Source organism: Galeopterus variegatus, unplaced genomic scaffold (genome assembly GCF_000696425.1).
Source record: "Galeopterus variegatus unplaced genomic scaffold, G_variegatus-3.0.2 Scaffold96, whole genome shotgun sequence".
Lineage (NCBI taxonomy): Eukaryota > Metazoa > Chordata > Mammalia > Dermoptera > Cynocephalidae > Galeopterus > Galeopterus variegatus.
Window position 1 is genome coordinate 719,937 of NW_007726207.1, and position 19,949 is coordinate 739,885.

Here is a 19,949-nt window from a genome sequence, read left to right on the forward strand (position 1 = left end):
ATGTATAAAACCTAGAACCAGGATGCTTGCAAAGAGCTCTACTGGCAGTGTCTTATGCCAAAAGACTGGTGTTTAAAATTTTATACTTAAGAGCAAATGTTTGTGTAATGTGGCCAAAGAAAAGGTGGGCCTTTTACATATATTATATTATGTATATTATAATATATTATAAAATAATATATTAATATAGGGTTAATGAGGAGGAAGTTTTGGGAAATGATATGGGAAATGCATCAGACCATTTTGTGTTTCAATAATCAGTACCAACATAATTCTTTAACTTAGATTTAACATCACTCATTTTCAAAGTTCGTTAACTAAATGACTGTAACAGATCATTCAGAACTAATTAAGATTTGAATTCAGATATTATTTTGTGATTATAGTGTGACCCAGAGTCAAGATGATTTATAAACAATCTGGTTTGTTAAATTGTGTGTAAATCTTGAATATCAAAGGTATAATACAATCTTTTTTTTTTCCTTTAGTAACCTAGATTCAAGATGAATAGAGATCAAGTTACACTGATTGGTCAAGTGTTTGAGTCATATGTTTCAGAATACCATAAGAATGAGATTGTTCTAATCTTGAAGGAAAAAAATGAAGATGCTCATTACTCAGTTTTGGTTAATGCCATGACCCTTTTTGAGACCAACATGGAAATTGGGGAATATTTCAACATGTTCCCCAATGAAGTACTAATTATTTTTGATAATGCACTCCGAAGGTCAGCCTTGACAATTCTCCAGTCCCTTTCTGAGCCTGAGAGTATTTCCATGAAGCAGAATCTTCATGCCAGGATATCAGGTAAATGTGAGGATTTTACCACCATGTTGTTTTCTAGGAAGATTTTGGGAAAATGTAACACCTGTTGGATTGAAAGCACTAAGAAATAACTGATATTTATACTTAAAATATATAACTGTTGTGCAGTCGATGGTCACTTCTTTTTGAGCAGAATAACGATTTTATATTGTCTTCTCTGGGAATTTTGAAGAATAAGGTACTGGCCATGCCAAATGAGGGGAGGGAGATGTATGGAGACAACATTATACTTGTGTATTTGTATTTCTGTGTGTCTGTATACAATTGTAATCCAGCCTTATGAGCTTTCTGACTACTAACAGTAAAAGAGTTGGCAATACAAAGAATTAGAAAATTGGTAGATCCTGCCCAGTGATCTTCAAAACTATTTTAGGAAACTAATTATTTTCATATATCAAGATTAGCATTGTGCTGTTCACCTATTAAGCATTCACTAAATTTTTGCTGAGCACCTGACAGATTAAGCATCTTAATTTTTAAGAAACCGCAGTGGCATAATCAGCAGCTTGTGGTGGCAAAGCCATGTCCTTGAATTCCTGCCACCAAGTCTTTGCTTCTTGCCTCTCACTTTCTGTTTTAAAAGTGATTTTTAACAGGGTGGATAGAGTTGAATAGTAACTCTTAAGAATGGAGGGAAAAGTGTCACTACAGTGTAACAATTTTTCATCAGTTCAATGCATGGAAATAATTTCTTGGAAGGCATAGTGTTGAAAAGAATTGAATTTAGAGGATACCTAATTAGAATTACACCCCTAGGCTGGAAGTCATGTTAAGTCACTTTTACTTACTGAGCCTCAGTTTCTGTACCTCTAGAGTCCATGTCACTCCAATTAAAAAAAATTTTTTTTTAAATATGTCATTATTATATAAACTAATGAAGGCTGGTATAGCTTTATTCTTTTAATGAGAAAGAAGGGTTTGGTGAAATTAAAAGCAGACTCTAGAATATTTGAGGTAATATGTGATTAAGTTGGAGAAAACACATACCCTTTTGTTTAAGAATAAATAGTTACCTTATAGTACATTTGAGAAGGGTGGGGATTTCTAATCAACAAGAATAGTTGCTGTGATTCCAAAAAGGTTAGGAGTCATGACAGTAGGTAACCTTGGAGGCAAGTTAAGATTCCTAAAAAGACTAGACATTTGACTGAAATGAAAAATAGTATCTGCAATTACACTTGCTAGGATAAAATTATGAAGATTATTAATCTTTATGCATTGGGGCACTAGATAATCTCTTGCTGGGATCAAGAAGAAATGTCTCCTTCTAATAAGTTTGCAAAAGGATTGTTAAAAGGGGCTTTAGTTAATGTCGTTGAAATGGAATTTTGGAAATGGTTTTATTCTGCCCTTGTATTTAGATACCTTTCCATGCTCAGTTTAAATAATAAAATTCTGTTTGCCTAAGTGACCCTTTTAGTTTCAGGTGAATTTAGCCTATTTTTTCAGTTGTTCTCTGGAAAAGTAAATTGCAAATTATGTTACAAGCATAGTAACATTCATTTTACAAACATAACGTGTGTAGGCATTTGCGAGGCTCTTGGAAAACGAAAAAGAATATGGTATAGTCCCTCCTTTAAAGGAGCTCGAGGCTGTAGGGAAGACAGCTATATAGTCAAATATTTCCACGATGGTGTGTATGTATATATGTGTGTGTGTGTGTGTGTGTGTGTGTGTGTATGTGTGTGTGTGTATATATATATATATATATATATATATATATATATATATATATATATACACCTGCAGATACATGCAAATGCACATATTTTAATTGTAAAGGAGCTTAATGACATTTTTTATGTTATGTGATGCATGCCTCACTCTAGATATATGTAAGGTCTTAGCTCACAGAACAGGGAGTGAATTCTCCTAAAGGGATTACCAGGGGTTACAAGAAAAAAAAAGTAGGCCAGGGAGAGATGGAGTTGTCTCAAGCAGAATGAGCAACATGTGTGAAAGATCAGGGAATAGAAATAGTCTTGTTTTAGGTATATCACACCTCCATCTTGGACTCTAGGCAAGGCATTTAATTATTAAAACCCAGGATGCCTCTCTGGTTCAGTCTCCTTAGAAACATAAGACAGTTTCTGGTTTGTTTTTCCAGGATATGCATTGAATTTTATTCCTACACCTACATTTCTTACTTTGTTTTCTGGGATTTTTACTAGCCTGAAATTTACTTGATATTCGTAATGGTTTAGATGAAAGGTATTCAAATGCACAGTTAGCATCCAAGTAAATGAGAAAGAAAAAACGGCATTCGTGTGTTACTTAAAGCAGTGGTTCTCAAATATTAGTGGGCATCAGAATTACCTGGAGGGCTTGTTAAACCATTGGTTGCTGTGCCCCAGCCCCAGAGTTTCTAGTTGAGGAGGTTTGGAATGAGGCCCATGAATTTGCATTTCCAGTAGCTCACAGCTGGTGCTGCTGGTCCAGCCAGGGATAACACTCTGAGAATCACAGACCCAAAGTAGTTGATACGGACGTATCTCTAGCACAGATATAGACATATCTGTATTTCATAAATTTCCCTTTTACCAGTGAATGGGTCAGAGAATGTTAAAGGTTTCTGTGTTCAGCACTAATGGTGGCTTATTGGCTGATGTGCTTCCCATGCTTCACTGGTATGGTTGAAGAGCAGACATGGCCCTCTGTATCCGTGGGTTCCACATCTGTGCACTCAACCAACTGTGGATCAAAAATATTCAGAAAAAATTGCATCTGTACTGAACACATACAGATTTTTTCTTGTCATTATTCCCTAAACAGTATAACTGTTTACGTGGTATTAGCATTAGGTATTATAGGTAATCTAGAGATAACTTAAAGTATAAGGGAGGATGTATGTAGGTTATATGCAAATACTATGCCATTTTATATCAGGGACTTGAGCATCGTCAGATTTTGGTATTTGGGATAACATGGAACCAGTGCCCTGTGGATAATGAGGGAAGACTGTACATAGTAAGACAGAAAGATGAAAATAAATTAATCTTTCTTTAAAACAGTTTCCTAAAATAAATTGATCTTTCTGTCAAAACTCTGTCTCAGCTTTTTTATTACTAACATTTTGATTGTGTATGGTTGGTTTTGCTTAACATTAGGTTGCCTTTATCATCATCTTTATTTTATAAATTTATTTTAAAATTATAGTAATATAAAATGAAAGAAAAGAATCTGAAGGTCCAGAAATGTACACACTTCTACTACCCTTTACTTACAGTAATACATTTACTTTACTATACAAAATAAACCACATAATCTGTCATGTTTTAGATTAATTTGCTCAGTTACTAAAAAAATCCTAGCAGATACCATTTCTGTAATTTCAGTCAATTGTAAACTGCTTTTGTTTTTAATTTAAGAACATTAAGGATGACATATTACTCTGTATGGTAAAAGTATAGAAGATAATTAAAAGCTAATTGTTTATATAGTTCTTTTTTTAGAGATATTGTAATTGGGTTAGATGCAGGGTCCTTGCTGGGGAGAGCAGCAAGTATTCATTCTGGCCACACTTCCAGGGGGACACAGAGTGTTAGTGAACATTAAAGGACACTTAGAGCCGAGTCCTGCCTCCCTCCCACCTCCAACTTGCCTTCCAAGTGTGTAATGACTTTCTAGCACATCTCCTTATGCTGATTGAAATAAAACCAGTTTTGTGTAGATTTCACATGACCCAGCATGCAGAGGCCTGGGACATCAATTGCAAGGAAAGAAGGATGTCTCTGGAACCAAGGAGTTCCTTTCTTTTTACTTTTCCTGGGCAGAAGTTTCCTCCAGATATAAAAAGTCATCATTTATGCCATCGTGCATTCATTTGATCATTTTGATTAGCTGTTCCATTTGTGTATGTGTGAGTGTACTGGCTTGTACTTAGGGAAATTTTCTTGCAGAGGGGAGGACTTGAGCTCAGTCTTCCTGGCAGAATAAATGGGAGAAAAGGGTAGTTCTCCAGACAAAGTAGAGTGCATAAGGAAAGGTACAGAGGTGATAAGCGACATGAAATGCACAGAAAAATTCAGGCATTTTGTTCTGGACTGGGGCACTTGAAACCAGCTGTGGTAAAGGTGAAGCTAGAGAGATAGAAGGAAAGCCTGTTTCTTCTTCTCTTTTATTCACTAATTTTCTCTTTGTCTTAAAGTGTGTATTAAATCACTGGGCTCGACACAGAGGAACAATGTAAAACAATATGTGAATAAGGCCCCAAATTATGTACTTTAAAATTATTAAAAGTACATGATTATGAATGTTACTACTCTGTTATAGCATTTGTGGGAGATTTTGTAGGATGTGAGGTGTGAGTAGGAATTAAGAGAGGCATTACTATTAAATGAAGAGGAAGATGAGGGAGATTTAGTGACTGTTCCCAGAAAGTAACTCCTTTCTATTCTTAGAGGTAATGATGTACATGTCTCAATAGAACTCTGGGACTGAGGATTTAAATAAGTGGCTCTTCTGGGTTATAGACTGAAAAAGTAATGGACCTTCTCCAAAAAATGCAGATATGTATACAGATATAAATTTGTGCCTAAATTTCAGGGAGTTCAGATATTTCCTAAAGCCCAGCCATGACTTCTAATTAAGAACCCTGATTTAGATGAGCTATTAACCTGTCTCCTGAGGTCAGTAGGGATGGGTAAGTGACCAGGGTAAGAAGATGGGTAGGCCAGGTGCTGTAAAGTCAGTCAGCCAGTCAGGCCAAAACACTGGGGGAGATTGGAGATTGTGGAGGTGTGATAGATGGTGGGATTACCATGAATCCTATCTGAAACTGACCTCTCAGGTATCTCCCATTTTATAAAAGGAAAAAGGCCCCTCTTTCAACTGTGTATTCCCATTGATTTTTCACCCACTCTTGCTCTTTACATAACCAAATGTTTTGTCAAATACATTCCTTCTTCAGCATAATTGGCTCCATTCATCTTTCACCTCCACAACACTGAAACTGTCCTCATCAGTATTACCAATGACTGCCTCATGGCCAAACGGAGGGACACTTTTCAGTATTTCTCTTCCATTATTTCTCTGCTGGGTTTGGTACTAACTCTTCCCACTTTATGAAATTCCAGCCTTGGCTCCATTGACAACACTCTCTTGCCCTTTCCTCCCTTACTGGCTGTGGGGGCCTCTTCCTTTGCTTGCCCATTAGTTGTTGGGTTTGGGTCCTTTGGGCTCAGATTGGCTAATCTTCTCCTGGATCCTGCATTCTGTTCATGATGGGGCAACCTCCGTCCTGAACCTAGGCTTTAACTGGCACCTGGAGAGCAACAATTGCCAACTTTTTTTTTTTTTTTAAGCCCGGCAGGTCTCTTAAGCTCTGTATCCGATCTGTATTCAAATATCCTATGGTCCATCAGATGTCTTCTTATGAACTTCTTACAGTGTATTACAAGTATAGTCATGATTTCCCTCCACTCTCTGTGCCCCCCTTTAAGTGAAAATACTGTTTCCTTATTCATTTTTTAAATAATATTTATTGATTGCCTACCATGTATGTGCCTTGCAGAATTCCCTGACTTGGTTAATGGAACCAGGGAACTGGAAGTCACTCTCAGTTCTGCCCTCATCCTTACACCTTATGTCTAACTGTTCTCGATGCTGACACAGTGTCCTTAATATCTCTCATATCTATTACCCCCTTCCCTTGCCTTTCATTTTTCTTTCAAGTATTTTTGAGTACTTACTATTTATAAATCATGATGCTTGTTCTGATGATATAACAGTGAATGAGATCTTCCTCAGTCCTGCCCCCATAGAGTTTATGTTCTAGTGTAGAAGCATAATAATTAATTCTTTTATTTAAATTGTGGTAGGTGGTATGAAAGAGAAAAGTGTGTAAAAGCACATAAAAGAGGGAATTTAACTTGAAGCGGGTTAAGGAAATATTTCATTAAGAAAATTATATTTAAGCTGATGTTTTAAGGAAGAAATACAATATTATGTATAAAAACTAGTTTAAATAGTGCTTGGTATATGCCAGGTAATGTTCTATGAAACTTTACATATATGAATTCTTACAGTCTTCTTATCACCCTGTGAGGTAAGTTCTGTTGTTATTGTCATTTTACAGAAAAATCCGAGAGGTTCTAATTTGGCCAAGGTCACACAGCTAGTGATACAGCTATGACTCAAGCCCAGGTGTTCTGGCTCCACAATCTGTATTCTTAACCATTATATCATTTCTTAGTGTGGACATTTTTGAGGGGTGGTGGGGTTGGGAGAACATCATGGCAAAGCGAATACTATATGTGAAGTTTTCAAGTGCTCAGAGGACTTGGGAAGAGAGGAAGCCAGTCCCAAAAGGCCCCGTAGTTCAGTCCAGATTTGGTTTCTTATTCTTAGATCTGTGAGCAGCCTTGGAGATTTAGATTCAGGCTTTCATTATTTCTTTCCTGGATTATTGTAGAAGCAATGGGAGATATTGTGTTTTATTCTTCCATTCCACTGCTATTCACAGTAAGACACCCTATCAAATTAAAGATAGCTTTCTAGGAAAAATTACACTGAGCTTTGTTTCCAAACCAAAATTTGTTTTTAAGCCAAAAATAGCAAGCATCTATACAATTATATAAGACTTTATTGATTATATATAATTTCATCACATTGAAAATCCAAAGACTCCACCAAATCATACTAGGTAGTCTGTAGTTTTTCTGGGCATTCTGCAGTTATGCATGGCATCAGAGTAACACAGTATTTTCCATAAACTGGTTTTATCATCTTAGTTTTTCTTACATTTTAATATATTGACAATATAATTTAAACCGAACAATTTGCATCTGAAGCAAAACTGGGATGAGGGGAGTAGAAATGGAATGCAAAAATTATTTTTTATTGAATCGTAATTTATTATGTATATTTTGGGGGTTCAACATTGATATATGTTGATCAAATCAATATTGTTAGCATATATATATATAATTACAAATCATACTTTTTCTTTACGCCCCTTATTCAGTCTCTCCCTATCTTTCTCTTCCTCCCCACTACCACTTCTGGTAACCCTAGATTTCTTCTCTCCTTCTGAAACAGTAACAGTTAATCAGTTAAGCTGTTGCCTAGATGATATGTCCAGTGCTGAGACACTAGTGTTCGGGTCCCCCACTATTATTGTAAAGCAGATGCTGCTTCTGTCACTCTGGAATGGGCTTTGTGGAGAGAGACATCCTCTTATTTCCTTTGGTCTCTGCTGGTGACTCTCCTTGTATCAATGCACTCAAGTGACTGGCAGGCCATCTGCACAGTGGTTGTGGTGTCTAGCTGCTTTTGTGGCAGCCATGGCTATTGTGGTGGCTGTGGTGGGCCACCCACATGGAAGTGGTGTTATTGGCATGCTCCTTGCCTGATTGCGGGAGGAGGGGTCATTCCGCAGCTTCATGCCTCAGGACCCTGGGTGGGCCCTGTGGCAGCAGTGGCATGCCTGGTTGTGGGAGGAGGGGTCAGTCCTCAGTTCTAAGCCTCAGGACCACAGGCAGGCCCCATGGCAGTGGTGGCGTGCCTGGTTGCAGAAGAAGGGGTTGGTCCCCAGTTCTATATGTTTTCACATTCTAAGTTGTTGCAGAGCAGTTGCAGGGAGGGAGGAAATAGGGTGGGAGAAGGAAGATTGAGGGGGGGATGGTTGAGGCCCATGGCACCCCCCTCATTCCTGTAGGGGAGACCAGTAGACTTCCAGTGGTGGCTTGGTCATTGCTGGGCTGAATGCAGATGTCAGGGGGTGTGGCTGAAGCCCTTGCCTCCCCACTGCCCTGGCTCAGGAGTCAGGGGTGCTTCCTGCAGCAGCTGGGTGGTTATTGCTGGGCTGGGTGTGGGTGTTGGCGGGACACAGCTGAGACCCCTGGCCCTTCTCCCTCCCTGGCTTGGGGGCCCAGAGGGCTTCAGGTCCTTCTAGGATTTATGTATTCTTTGGTGAAGTGAGACCTTTACCAGTTAATATCAAACTTTGTCTCTGGTCTGTGGTATTTTGTTTTTTTTTTTTTTAGTTTTGTGTTGGATTATTCACCGATCCCACTACTTAAACTCTGCACTGGAACTAATTTGTTGTCCTTTGCTTACTTCTAAAATGGGGGAACTTCCTGTGGGAACCAGTACTTGAGCTCTGTGGTTGAGCTGAATTGCTGCTTTGCTGCTGATTCCCTGGGGAGGGCTTTTTGTGCAGCTCAGGTTTTAATGGTTGACTTTGTAGGTACTTCTGGGTTGTATGAGATCCAGTACACCTGTAGAAACTCTGTGTAGAAACTCTGGTCCAGACCTGAATCTTTTCAGCAAACTGCTCTCTCTGCAGTTCCATATTCCTGACCATTCTACACAGAGTGGTCCTGCGCTGATTGGGGGGCAGATCAGCTGTCCTTGCTGTGCCCCTGTGTTCCACCAGTGGGCCCGTCTCCCTCACCCCTCCACACTCCAAACACTTCCCATGGGAGGAGCCATGTGCTGTTCCCTTGTGATGACTCACCAGCCTCTGAGTGGCTCATTTTTTCAGTTGCTGTGGCTCCTTGCTCCTCTGTGGGCCCACAGGAACCCTGTTAGTGGTCCTGCTGGCCTGGGGGCCACCAGGGCCCTCCTCTCCCCTGCTGCCTCCAATCAACTTCATAGGAAGGGCACAGCTGTGGCTTTTGCCAGCTCTTGCTCCGTGCACTCACCAGCTCCAGCCGCAAAGCGCCCAGGATTTGAAATGGTAGGAGTGATCCTTTTTCTTTCTCTCATCGTGGCTTCTCCTGCCTTCATGCACTCTGTAGGTCTCTCCTCCTCTTCCCCTGAGCTCTAGCAGCCCCAGCTTGGCTGTTGTCGCTTTTTAAATAGTTGTAAGTTGGTTAATTTGTGGGAGAGGGTGACGCTGGCAACTGCCTATTCCGCCATCTTTCCAAAAATAATTCTTTAGGGTCAAGGAAGAGAAAGTGGATGTTTCAAAAATCTAAAGAAATTATGGCTAAAATAGGTTTTCATAACCCATGTTTTTTTTCCCTGTTCTCTTTATCCCTTATCTTTCTCAGAAGTAGTTGTTAGTAGATTCTCGTTATACTTCAAGAAGCAAATCGGGCTAATAATCATATTTCCCACTTGAGTATCCTTCAGTATACATGCAATAGAGAACACTTAGTGACTATTTACAGACATAAAAATAAAATTATTTAAAAAATGATTTTAATAACCATACAACCCAGCAATTTCATCCCTTGGGTTTATGCCTAAGATAATTTTACAAAGAAAATATTGCACATGAATGTTTATAGTAGCATTATTCTTAATATCCAAAAAGTGGAAACAACCCAAATGTTTATCAACTGATAAATGAATAAACAAAATGTGGTCTGTCCATCTGATGGTGTATTATTCAGTCATATAAAGGAATGAAGTACTGATATATATTATAATATGGATGAATCTTGAAAACATTATGCTAAGTGGAAGAAGCCAGACACAAAAGGCAACATATTGTGTGATTCCATTTATAGGAAATATCCAGAACAGGTAAATCCATAGAGACAGAAAGTAGATTAGTTGTTGACAGCCACTAGGGATAGGGAGGAAGGAGAGTGACTGCTACTGGGTACAGAATTTCTTTTTGATGTGATGAAAATGTCCTGGAATTAGACAGTCATGATGGTTGTACAACCTTAGGAATATACTTATGACCACCAAATTATACACTCTAAAAGCATAAATTTTATAGTATGTGAATTATCTCAGTCCATTTTTGCTGCTGTAACAGACTGGGTAATTTATAGAAAAAAGTGATCTATTCGGCTCACAGTTCTGGGAAGCCCACAACTGTGGTGCCAGCTTCTGCTTGGCATCTGGTGAGGGCCTTCTTGCTGTATCATAACGTGGCAGAGGGTATCAAGTGGCGAGGAAGCACGCAAGCAGAGAAAGGGGGCTTAACTCCCAAGATAACTAACCTACTCCTGCGATAATGGCATTATCCATTTATGAGGGCAGAGCCATCATGACCTAATCACCTCTTGAAGGTCCCCACCTCTCAACACTGTTACAGTGGCAGTTAAATTTCCACATTAGTTTTAGAGGAGACATTCAAACCATAGCATGAATTATATCTCAATTTTTTAAAGAATTATTTATGTGGGGAGCAAGAAAATGTAACAGAACCTACAAGTAGTGTTATGTTGCCATAATATATGTTCTAATTAAGGCCAGGTAAGGGAGAGAGAGATCTCCTCTTGGTTGTTTCTTGTTTCTTAATGCTCTAGGACGTGAACCAAAAACAAGAGATTGTACCCCCAAAACATAAGCAACATGACTTATGAACGAGACCTGTTTTTAATGAAAAGCTTTTGGTTGTTGGTTGGCTTTTGCTTGGTTGTAATTAGAAATGTGGGTATATTCTTGGTAGCTTAGCATTTAGTTAAATACACCTGAATTAATAGATGCCTTAGATTAACAGTGAGAAATGAATAGAGTGGATATTTTTTAGTGGATAAAATACCTGCTTTAAACCAGCCCCAACCTTTCTGTCTATTCCTACATGTGATAATAGCATTTGTCAGCTTGGGGCTTTTTAATGAAGCATTCCCTTGGAATTTGGAAATAAGGGAAATAAGTTTGTTTTCTGAGAGTTAAACTGTAAAGTCAACACAGAATAGGGCATAGATATACTAAATCGTCCTAAGCAAAGATATGGCTCCCTTAGTAGCAAAGTACGATACAGTCTAAATTACTATAAATAGAGAATATATCCATGAAGAAATCGGCAAGTCAGCCTTGGAAGCATTGAGATAGGAGTCATAGGAGTCAAATGTTGGCAATGCCCACCTTATTCATCTTATTACAGTCTACAGAGTATGAAGGGAGTCTCAGCCAGCCAACAGAGAAAATTCAAGTCTCTCTAGACTTGTAACCTGTAACACCAGGTTCACTTAGCCTGGCACCATAAACATTCAGTTCCTCTAATTTGCTTTTTCTCCCCCCATGCTTCCCACACTACTTTCTGATTGTTATTATTATTATTGGTATTTTGTTGTTTGGTTTTCAAAGTAGATGTGTCAACAGGGAAAAAACGTGCTTACCATAGAATCTTAAGGTATAGTAATACTTCTTATGATTATTTCTCATGAGCTTGGCAAATCTTATAGATCGGTCCTCAGTGTGCGCATTTATTAGATTTTCAAGACACTAAATTCTGAGTGTAAGACAATGGACAATGGGACATGAACCAGCATAACAAATGCTACCCCAATAAACCTGTTAGGAGGCAGCCTTTGACCATCACAGCTGGCATTGTTCCCCTCCAATGGTGCGTTGTAGCCAAATATGAGAAAGAGGGCATTTCCACATAAGAACTTTCTTTGGCATTTTGCACCTTTTCAGTTGCCTTTTTTTTTTTTAATGTTGAAAACCATAAGGCTTTTAAAGAATAAAGTTATGTTTGGATAAATCTCTTGGTTAGTCAGGACTTGAAAACACTGTTTGATTTATGTATTAATAAATCCCGAACCTAAGTAAAAAAAAGCAATAACTGGGCTGGCCACTTAGCTCAGTTGGTTAGAGAGTGGTGTTGTAACTCTAAAGTCAGGGGTTCAGATCCCTTCTGTTCGACTGCCAAAAAAAAAAGGTAAAAAAGCAATAACCTAGCACTGTGGAACACTTTGGTCATCACTCTGCTTTGTGGTTAACTCAAAGAGTCATCAATTGATTTTATGTGTTGTAAGTGGCAGTATATTCTTTTGTAAATATGATTACAATTATATACTGTATTTAGATCCTACTGAAATAACCATTTTATGAGAATCAGTCCTTTTTTTTTTTCTTATCCTTTTTGTCTTTTTTCATGACAGGTAATGGTATCGCAACCCTCAGTGTTGCACCCACCCGTACCGCGACCGGCAACGGGATCGCAACCCTCGGTGTCGTGCCCGCACCGCGCTCAACCAATGAGCGGACTGGATGAGCGGACTGGTCTCTATATGGTTCATGACAGGTAATGGTATCGCAACCCTCAGTGTTGCACCCACCCGTACCGCGACCGGCAACGGGATCGCAACCCTCGGTGTCGTGCCCGCACCGCGCTCAACCAATGAGCGGACTGGTCTCTATATGGGATCCAAACCCTCTTTGGGAGCGCCGCTGTGCTTCCGAGTGTGCCACTGGGCCGGCCCGAATCAGTCCTTTTTTAAAATCCTAATTATTATAGCATCTAGATGTGTGCTTTTAAAAGAGTCCATTGATAATTTTTATTTGAAATCTTTTCTGTTTTTTAGTTGAGTTGATGATCTGATTTTTCATTAAGTAAAACACAAGGATTTTTTTTTTTTCCCTGAAATTGTAATTTCATCCCCAGGAAATATGAGAAGAATATATTCCATGGAATCAAGTTTCAAGGTATAAGTTGGTGATTTGTTTCTCTTTTGTTTTGGTTTTTTCCCGTCAGGTTTGCCTGTCTGTCCTGAGCTGGTAAGGGAGCACATCCCTAAAACCAAGGATGTAGGACATTTTTTATCTGTCACTGGGACAGTGATTCGAACAAGTCCAGTCAAGGTCCTGGAGTTTGAGCGGGATTACATGTGTAACAAATGCAAGCATGTATTTGTGGTGAAGGCTGACTTTGAGCAGTACTACACCTTCTACCGGCCATCCTCATGTCCCAGCTTGGAGAGCTGTGATTCCTCAAAATTCACTTGCCTCTCAGGATTGTCTTCATCTCCAACCAGGTGTAGAGATTACCAGGAAATCAAAATTCAGGAACAGGTAAATAATCAAATAAATGAGAAAAATAACAAATTTGCAGATTTGATTTTCAGCTATGAGTGAATTGCTAGGATTAGGAAAATGCAGAATGGATACAAATGGACTTGTGTCATACTTTGTGGAAGGCCAAGCTTGAAACTGTTGCACATGTGTTAGAATGTAGTCTGTAGAAACCATGAAATAATCATCTTTTTAGATAGCGCATTGACAAGAAGGTTGTGGAATGACTTAATTATGTAACAATTAAAGAAGTGAATAACAAGTCTGAATTAGCTGTTCTTAATTAAGGACAGGAGAAAATTAAGTAAGTTTAACTAGTAATTAAATATTGGAGTAAGCTGGTTTTCAAGTTTTGGCTGTATTTTATTTGCTGTGTCAAATGCAGTATATGTAAAATAAACATTCTTTAACAGGTGAGGGAGAGCCTGTTTTTTCTCTACTTATAGCTAAACACAAAGGTTTATTGTGTCATCTGAAACAAGAAGAATTTTCGTGTCTATGTTTATCAAGGATATTGATGTGTAGCTTTCTTTTTTATTGTGTCTTTGTCTGATTTTGGTATTAGGGTGATGCTGGCCTCATAGAATGAGTTTGGGAGAATGGCCTCTGTTTCAATTTTTGGGAATAGTTTGAAAAGGATTGGTTTTAATTCTTCTTTAAAGGTTTGGTAGAATTCGGCCATGAGGCCATCTGGCTTTTCTTTGTTGGGATACTGCTGATTACTGCTTCAATCTCGTTGCTCATTATTTCCCTGTTCATGTTTTCTGTTTCTTCTTGGTTGAGTCTTGGTAATTTGTATGTGTATAGAAATTTATCCATTTCCTCCCGATTTTTGAATTTATTGGTATATAGTTGTTCATAATAGTCTCTAATGATTCTTTGTATTTCTCTGGTATCAGTTGTAATGTCTCCTTTTTCATTTCTGATTTTTGTTATGTAGGTCTTCTCTCTTTTTTTAGTCAGTCTGACCAGTGGCTTGTCTATTTTATTTATCTTCTCAAGAAACCAACTTTCTGCTTCATTGATTTTTTTGTATCATTCTTTTGGTCTCTATTTCATCTAGTTCTACTCCGATCTTAATTATTTCTTTCCATTTACAAGTTTTGGGATCATATTTTTCTTGTTTTTTCTAGTTCTTTGAGATTTAACATTAGGCAACTTATGCAAATCAATAAATGTGATACACCATATCAACAAAAGCTAGGACAAAAACCATATGATTATCTCAATTGACACAGAAAAGTATTTGACAAAATTCAACAACCCTTCATGATAAAGACCCTCAACAAATTGGATATAGAAGTATCCCAACACAATAAAAGCCATATATGACAAACCCACCACGAATATCATCCTGAATGGGGAAAACCTGAAAGCTTTTCCTTAAAGAACAGGAATAAGATAAGGATGCCCACTCTCACCACTCCTATTCAACATAGTATTGGAAGTATTAGTCCAAAAGATCAGGCAAGAGAAAGAAATAAAGGGCATCCAAATTAAAAAAGACAAAGTGAAATTGTCACTGTACACAGATGACATGATCCTATATAGAGAAAAACCTATAACCTCTACCAAAAAAAAAAAAAGAATTCAGTAAAGTTGCAGGATACAAAATCAATACTCAAAAATCAATATTGTTCTTATACACCAACAATGAACAAGCAGAAAAATAAATCAAGAGAGCAAGCCCATTTACAATAGCTACCAAAAGAATAAAATATCTAGGAAAAATTTAACCAATGGGGTGAAAGATCTCTACAATGAGAACTCAGAACACTTCTGAAAGAAATTAAAGAGGACACCAAAAAAGATGGAAAGACATTCCATATTCATGGATTGGAAGAATGAACATTGTGAAAATATTCATGCTACCCAAAGCTATCTACAGATTCAGTGCAATCTCCATCAAAATACCAATGATACACTTTACAGAAATAGAAAAAAAAATCCTAAAATTCATATGGAACAACAAAAGGCCCCAAATAACCAGAGCAATCCTGAGCAAAAAACAAACAAACAAAAAAACAACCCAGAGACATTCCACTACCAGCCTTCAAACTGTACTACAAAGCTGTAGTAAACAAAACAGCATGGTACTGGCATAAAAACAGACACATAGACCAATGGAATGGAGTAGAGATCCCAGAAATCAACACATGTACTTACAACCAACTGGTCTTTGAAGAAGGAACCAAGAACATACATTGGGGAAAGGATAGCTTCTTTAGTAAATGGTGCTGGGAAAACTGCGTATCCATTGTGTAGAAGAATGAAACTAGACCCATACATCTCACTGTATACTCAAATCAAAATGTATTAAAGACTTAAGTATAAGACCTGAAACTATAAAACTCCTAGAAGAAAACATAGGGGGAGACACTTCAGGATGTAGGACTGGGCCAAGACTTTATGAATAAGACCCCAAAAGTTCAAGTAACAAAGGGAAAAATAAGCAAATGAGATTATATCAAACTAAAAAGTTTCTGCACAGCAAGGGAAACAATCAACAGAGTGAGAAGACAGCTTACAGAATGGGAGTAAATATTTGCAAACTATATGTCTGACAAGGGATTAATATCCAGAATATACAAGGAACTCAAACAACTTTACAGTGAGAAAAAAAAAAGAAACCAAATAATCCACTAAAAAATGGGCAAAGGAGTTGAATAGACATTTCTCAAAGGAAGACATACAAATGGCCAACAGGTACATGAAAAAATGCTCAACATCACTAATCATCAGGAAAATGCAAATCAAAACCACATTGAGATATCATCTCATGCCAGTTAGACTGGCTGTTACCAAAAAAAAGAATAACAAATGCTGGCGAAGATGCAGAAAAAGGAGAACTCTCCTACATTGTTAATGGGACTGTAAATTAGTACAGCCATTATGGAAAACAGTGTAGAATTTTCTCAAGCAACTACAGCTAGAACCATCATATGATCCAGCGATCACACTTCTGGGTATTTACCCAAAGGAATGGAAATCATCATGTCGAAGAGATACCTGCACTCCCATGTTCATCAGAGCTCTATTTTCAGTAGCCAAGAGTTGGAACCAACCTAAATGTCCATTGACGGATGACTGGATAAGGAAAATGTAATATATTTATACAGTGGAATACTACTCAGCCATAAAAATGAATGAAATTCTGCCATTCACAGCAACATGAATGAGCTTGGAGAAAATTACTCCAAGTGAAATAAGCCACACACAGAAAGAGAAATACTGCATGTCCTCAGTCATAAGTGGGAAGGGAGGGAGGGACAACAATCATACATTGAACTTTCAGAAGGAGAGAACAGATCTACGGTCACTAGAGGTGGGAAAGGGGGAAAGGGGTTAAGGAAAAGTTGGGTAATGGACACAGAATAATTATGATTTGTCATGATGAACATGCTAATACTATTTGATCATCACATATTGTATACAAATACTGATAGTCAACTCTGTACTCCATAAATATATAAAATCAATTATGTTTCAGTTGTAAAATATAAATTAAAAATAAAGCAAAACAAGTAGGAGATCAGCAGTCCAAGGCTAGTATGTAGGCTGCTCTGTGTCAAGGACTCAGACTCCTGTCTTTCTCTTCCACCATTCTTAATGCATGGCTTTTATTCTTATGGTTGTCTGTGGTCCAGGATGGTGGCTACGACTTTATCACATCTGTATTCTAGTGAGAGAACCTAAAAAAGGGATGGGCAAAAGCACCTGCCACCTAACCAAGTCTCCATTTAAGCGGTCTCCCCGGGAGTCTCCTACAGTATTTATGCTTATATATCATTGACCAGAACGGAGTCATATGTCCATACCTAGATGCAAGTGAGCCTAGGAAATGCAGTCTTTTTACTAGGCACACGTCCACATGGAATAAAACTAGGTCTCTGTTACTAAGGAATAATCAAAGGGACTGGGTGATTTATCCCAGGTCTTATGACTAGAGATCAAGAAAGAAATACCTCTTTCCTAGGTAAGCATATGTTTATTTTGACCACTTGTAAGGTAGATTATATTTGGAGATATTTTCCATATTGGTGTTTTTATTTTATTCCAGTTTTAGTGAGTTCTTAAACTGATAGTAGACACAATTTTTAAGAAAAGATCCTTAAATCCTCATAATTAAATTGTATAATACCAGAGAAATAGAAACAATAATTTCAAGGACTACCAGGCTTAGGTAGATACTTTGTCAGCATGTATTTAGACATACTCAGTATCAGTTTTGTTTTGTTTTGTTTTTCCCTTTCCTTGCTAGGTTCAAAGACTATCCGTTGGAAGTATTCCACGATCAATGAAAGTTATTCTGGAAGATGACTTAGTAGACAGTTGCAAATCTGGTAAGAATGAACTTTTGTTAACTTATGTAAGAGATCGTAAAGTACTGATTAGGAAAAGCCACTTTTTATTTTCCCAAGATCAGTGGCAAGGGAGTGTAGAGGCTTAATTGCTCATCTTGAGAGTAGACAGTGGCATGGAGGTAGGATGTGATAGCAGGAAAGAGAACTGTGCTGGAGCTTAGAGATCTAGTCCAGCTACTTGTTTTATAAAGGAAGAACCTGACTTGCCCAAGGTCACTTAGAGAATTAAGTGGCAGAACTGGAACATGAATCCAGGTCCACTGACTTCTAATCCAGAGTTCTGTTCAGTGTATGATAGCTTAACAGCAGCAACTTTAAAAAAAAATTAGTGTATTTAGAAGACAGTCTTATAAAATGAATCAGAGGATATGACTGTCAAAGGCTACTGCAAGTCTTATTGGTGTCTAGAAGAAAGGTGATTGTTCTTTTCTACTCTGTGCTGATGACACCACGATAGGAGTCACATTGATTTTGGTCTGCTGTCCTCTGAGGGTCTTCTTTGTTTTCTTTAGCCAATCACCTGAATTGGGAGGGAACTTGAAATCATTTTCATGGAAGAACTGTAAGTGTTTAGCATGGAGAAGGACATGACAGCCAATTTTCAGTAGTCAGAAGACTGTCGTGTAGAAAAAGTTGTACTTACAGACGATACTGTTGGATTTCAGTGGGCTGAAGCTACAGGGAGGTAGATTTTGACTCAGTATCTAATAATCAGAGGTGTCCAACATGAGCCATGGATTATGATGAATTCCTTTTCTCAGTGACAGTCAAACAGAGGATATATAGCACCTCATTAGGGATTTAGGCCTTATGATGGCAGTTGATCTGCATAATCCACAATATTCAAAGAAAATCAAAGACTTTCTCAGCCTCAGAACTGTTCTGGAAATCTGAGGGCTCCAGAAGCCTGGTTGTTGAAATGTCATTCTGAGTTACATGCTTTGATCATTAGGCCAACCAGACTACTTCTAGCTCTCCTTTGTCCCTTTCAACTCATCTTGTTTCCTTTTAAACATCTCTTCATTGGGGAGACTAGGAAGAAGTCAAACTTAAAAGTAATTGTGGGGGGTGGCTCCTCAGTCAGTTTGGGCTGCTATAATAAATTACCATAGACTGGGTGGCTTAACCAATAAATATTTATTTCTGACAGTTTTAGAGACTGGAAGTTGGAGATCAGGGTGCCAGCATGTCCAGGTTCCAGTGAGGGCCATCTTCAGGTTGCAAACAGCTGACTTTGTATATTAACAGTTTATGGTTGTTTAGATAGCATACTAAGGAGATATCAGCTTTGGTCATGGATTGCCTGCTAAATGACACAGGGATATGTCAAAGAACTTTGTTTATACAGGCCTCCAGATTTTAACTAAATTTGTAATATCTGGATCAGCAAAGCAGTGCTTGTATGAGCTCAGCTTGAAAATGAAAATATCCTTTGATAGAGAGTAAGATGTCTTCCTGAAGTTCATCTAAACTGAATTTATTTTGTACTGAAAATAAATCTCAAGTTATTTTTCTTTCAAATGTCATTAATAATAAAGGATGCATGGAAGCAGTCTATCAACAGCTATTTTTTCATTTATCTATAGCTTCAAACCTCTGCAGAAATCAAAAGACATAAATGGTATAATACTTGTCTTTCAGTAATTTAGTCTAGTTAGGAATCCCAATTCAACATACACAGAGTAATAAAGTTGGATGTTGTATGCTGAAAATTTTCAGTGCAGCAGGAGATCAGAGAGATGAGTCTGACTGAGAATGGCTGCAGTAGTAAATATGCTGCAGAGGATATAAGGGCACAAAGTGATTGGATTGTGTAAAAGTAAGAATTTTAGCTTTCTGAAAATAATATTGTTTATAATATTTACCATAGAAAAATACAAAAATTTTAAATTATTGTTTATGGCCTTGAACTATCAGATGTGAGGGTACTTCAAAAAGTTCATGGAAGGGGCCAAGTCCATGGTGCACTCGGGAGAGTGCGGCGCTGGGAGCGCAGTAGCGCTCCCGCCGCGGGTTCGGATCCTATATAGGGATGGCTGGTGCACTCACTGGCTG

General features: G+C 38.1%; 1 protein-coding gene across 1 annotated transcript in view; it reads left to right on the forward strand.

The window, feature by feature from the left end:
* The first annotated feature begins 503 nt into the window (after positions 1-503).
* Positions 504-19,949, forward strand: part of MCM9 (minichromosome maintenance complex component 9) — a 104,462-nt gene continuing 85,016 nt past the window's right edge. Inside the window, exons 1-3 of the mRNA XM_008583236.1 lie at positions 504-807; positions 13,214-13,530; positions 17,792-17,873. Of these exons, the coding sequence (XP_008581458.1) occupies positions 504-807; positions 13,214-13,530; positions 17,792-17,873 (703 nt within the window). The remainder of the gene's footprint in view (positions 808-13,213; positions 13,531-17,791; positions 17,874-19,949) is intronic.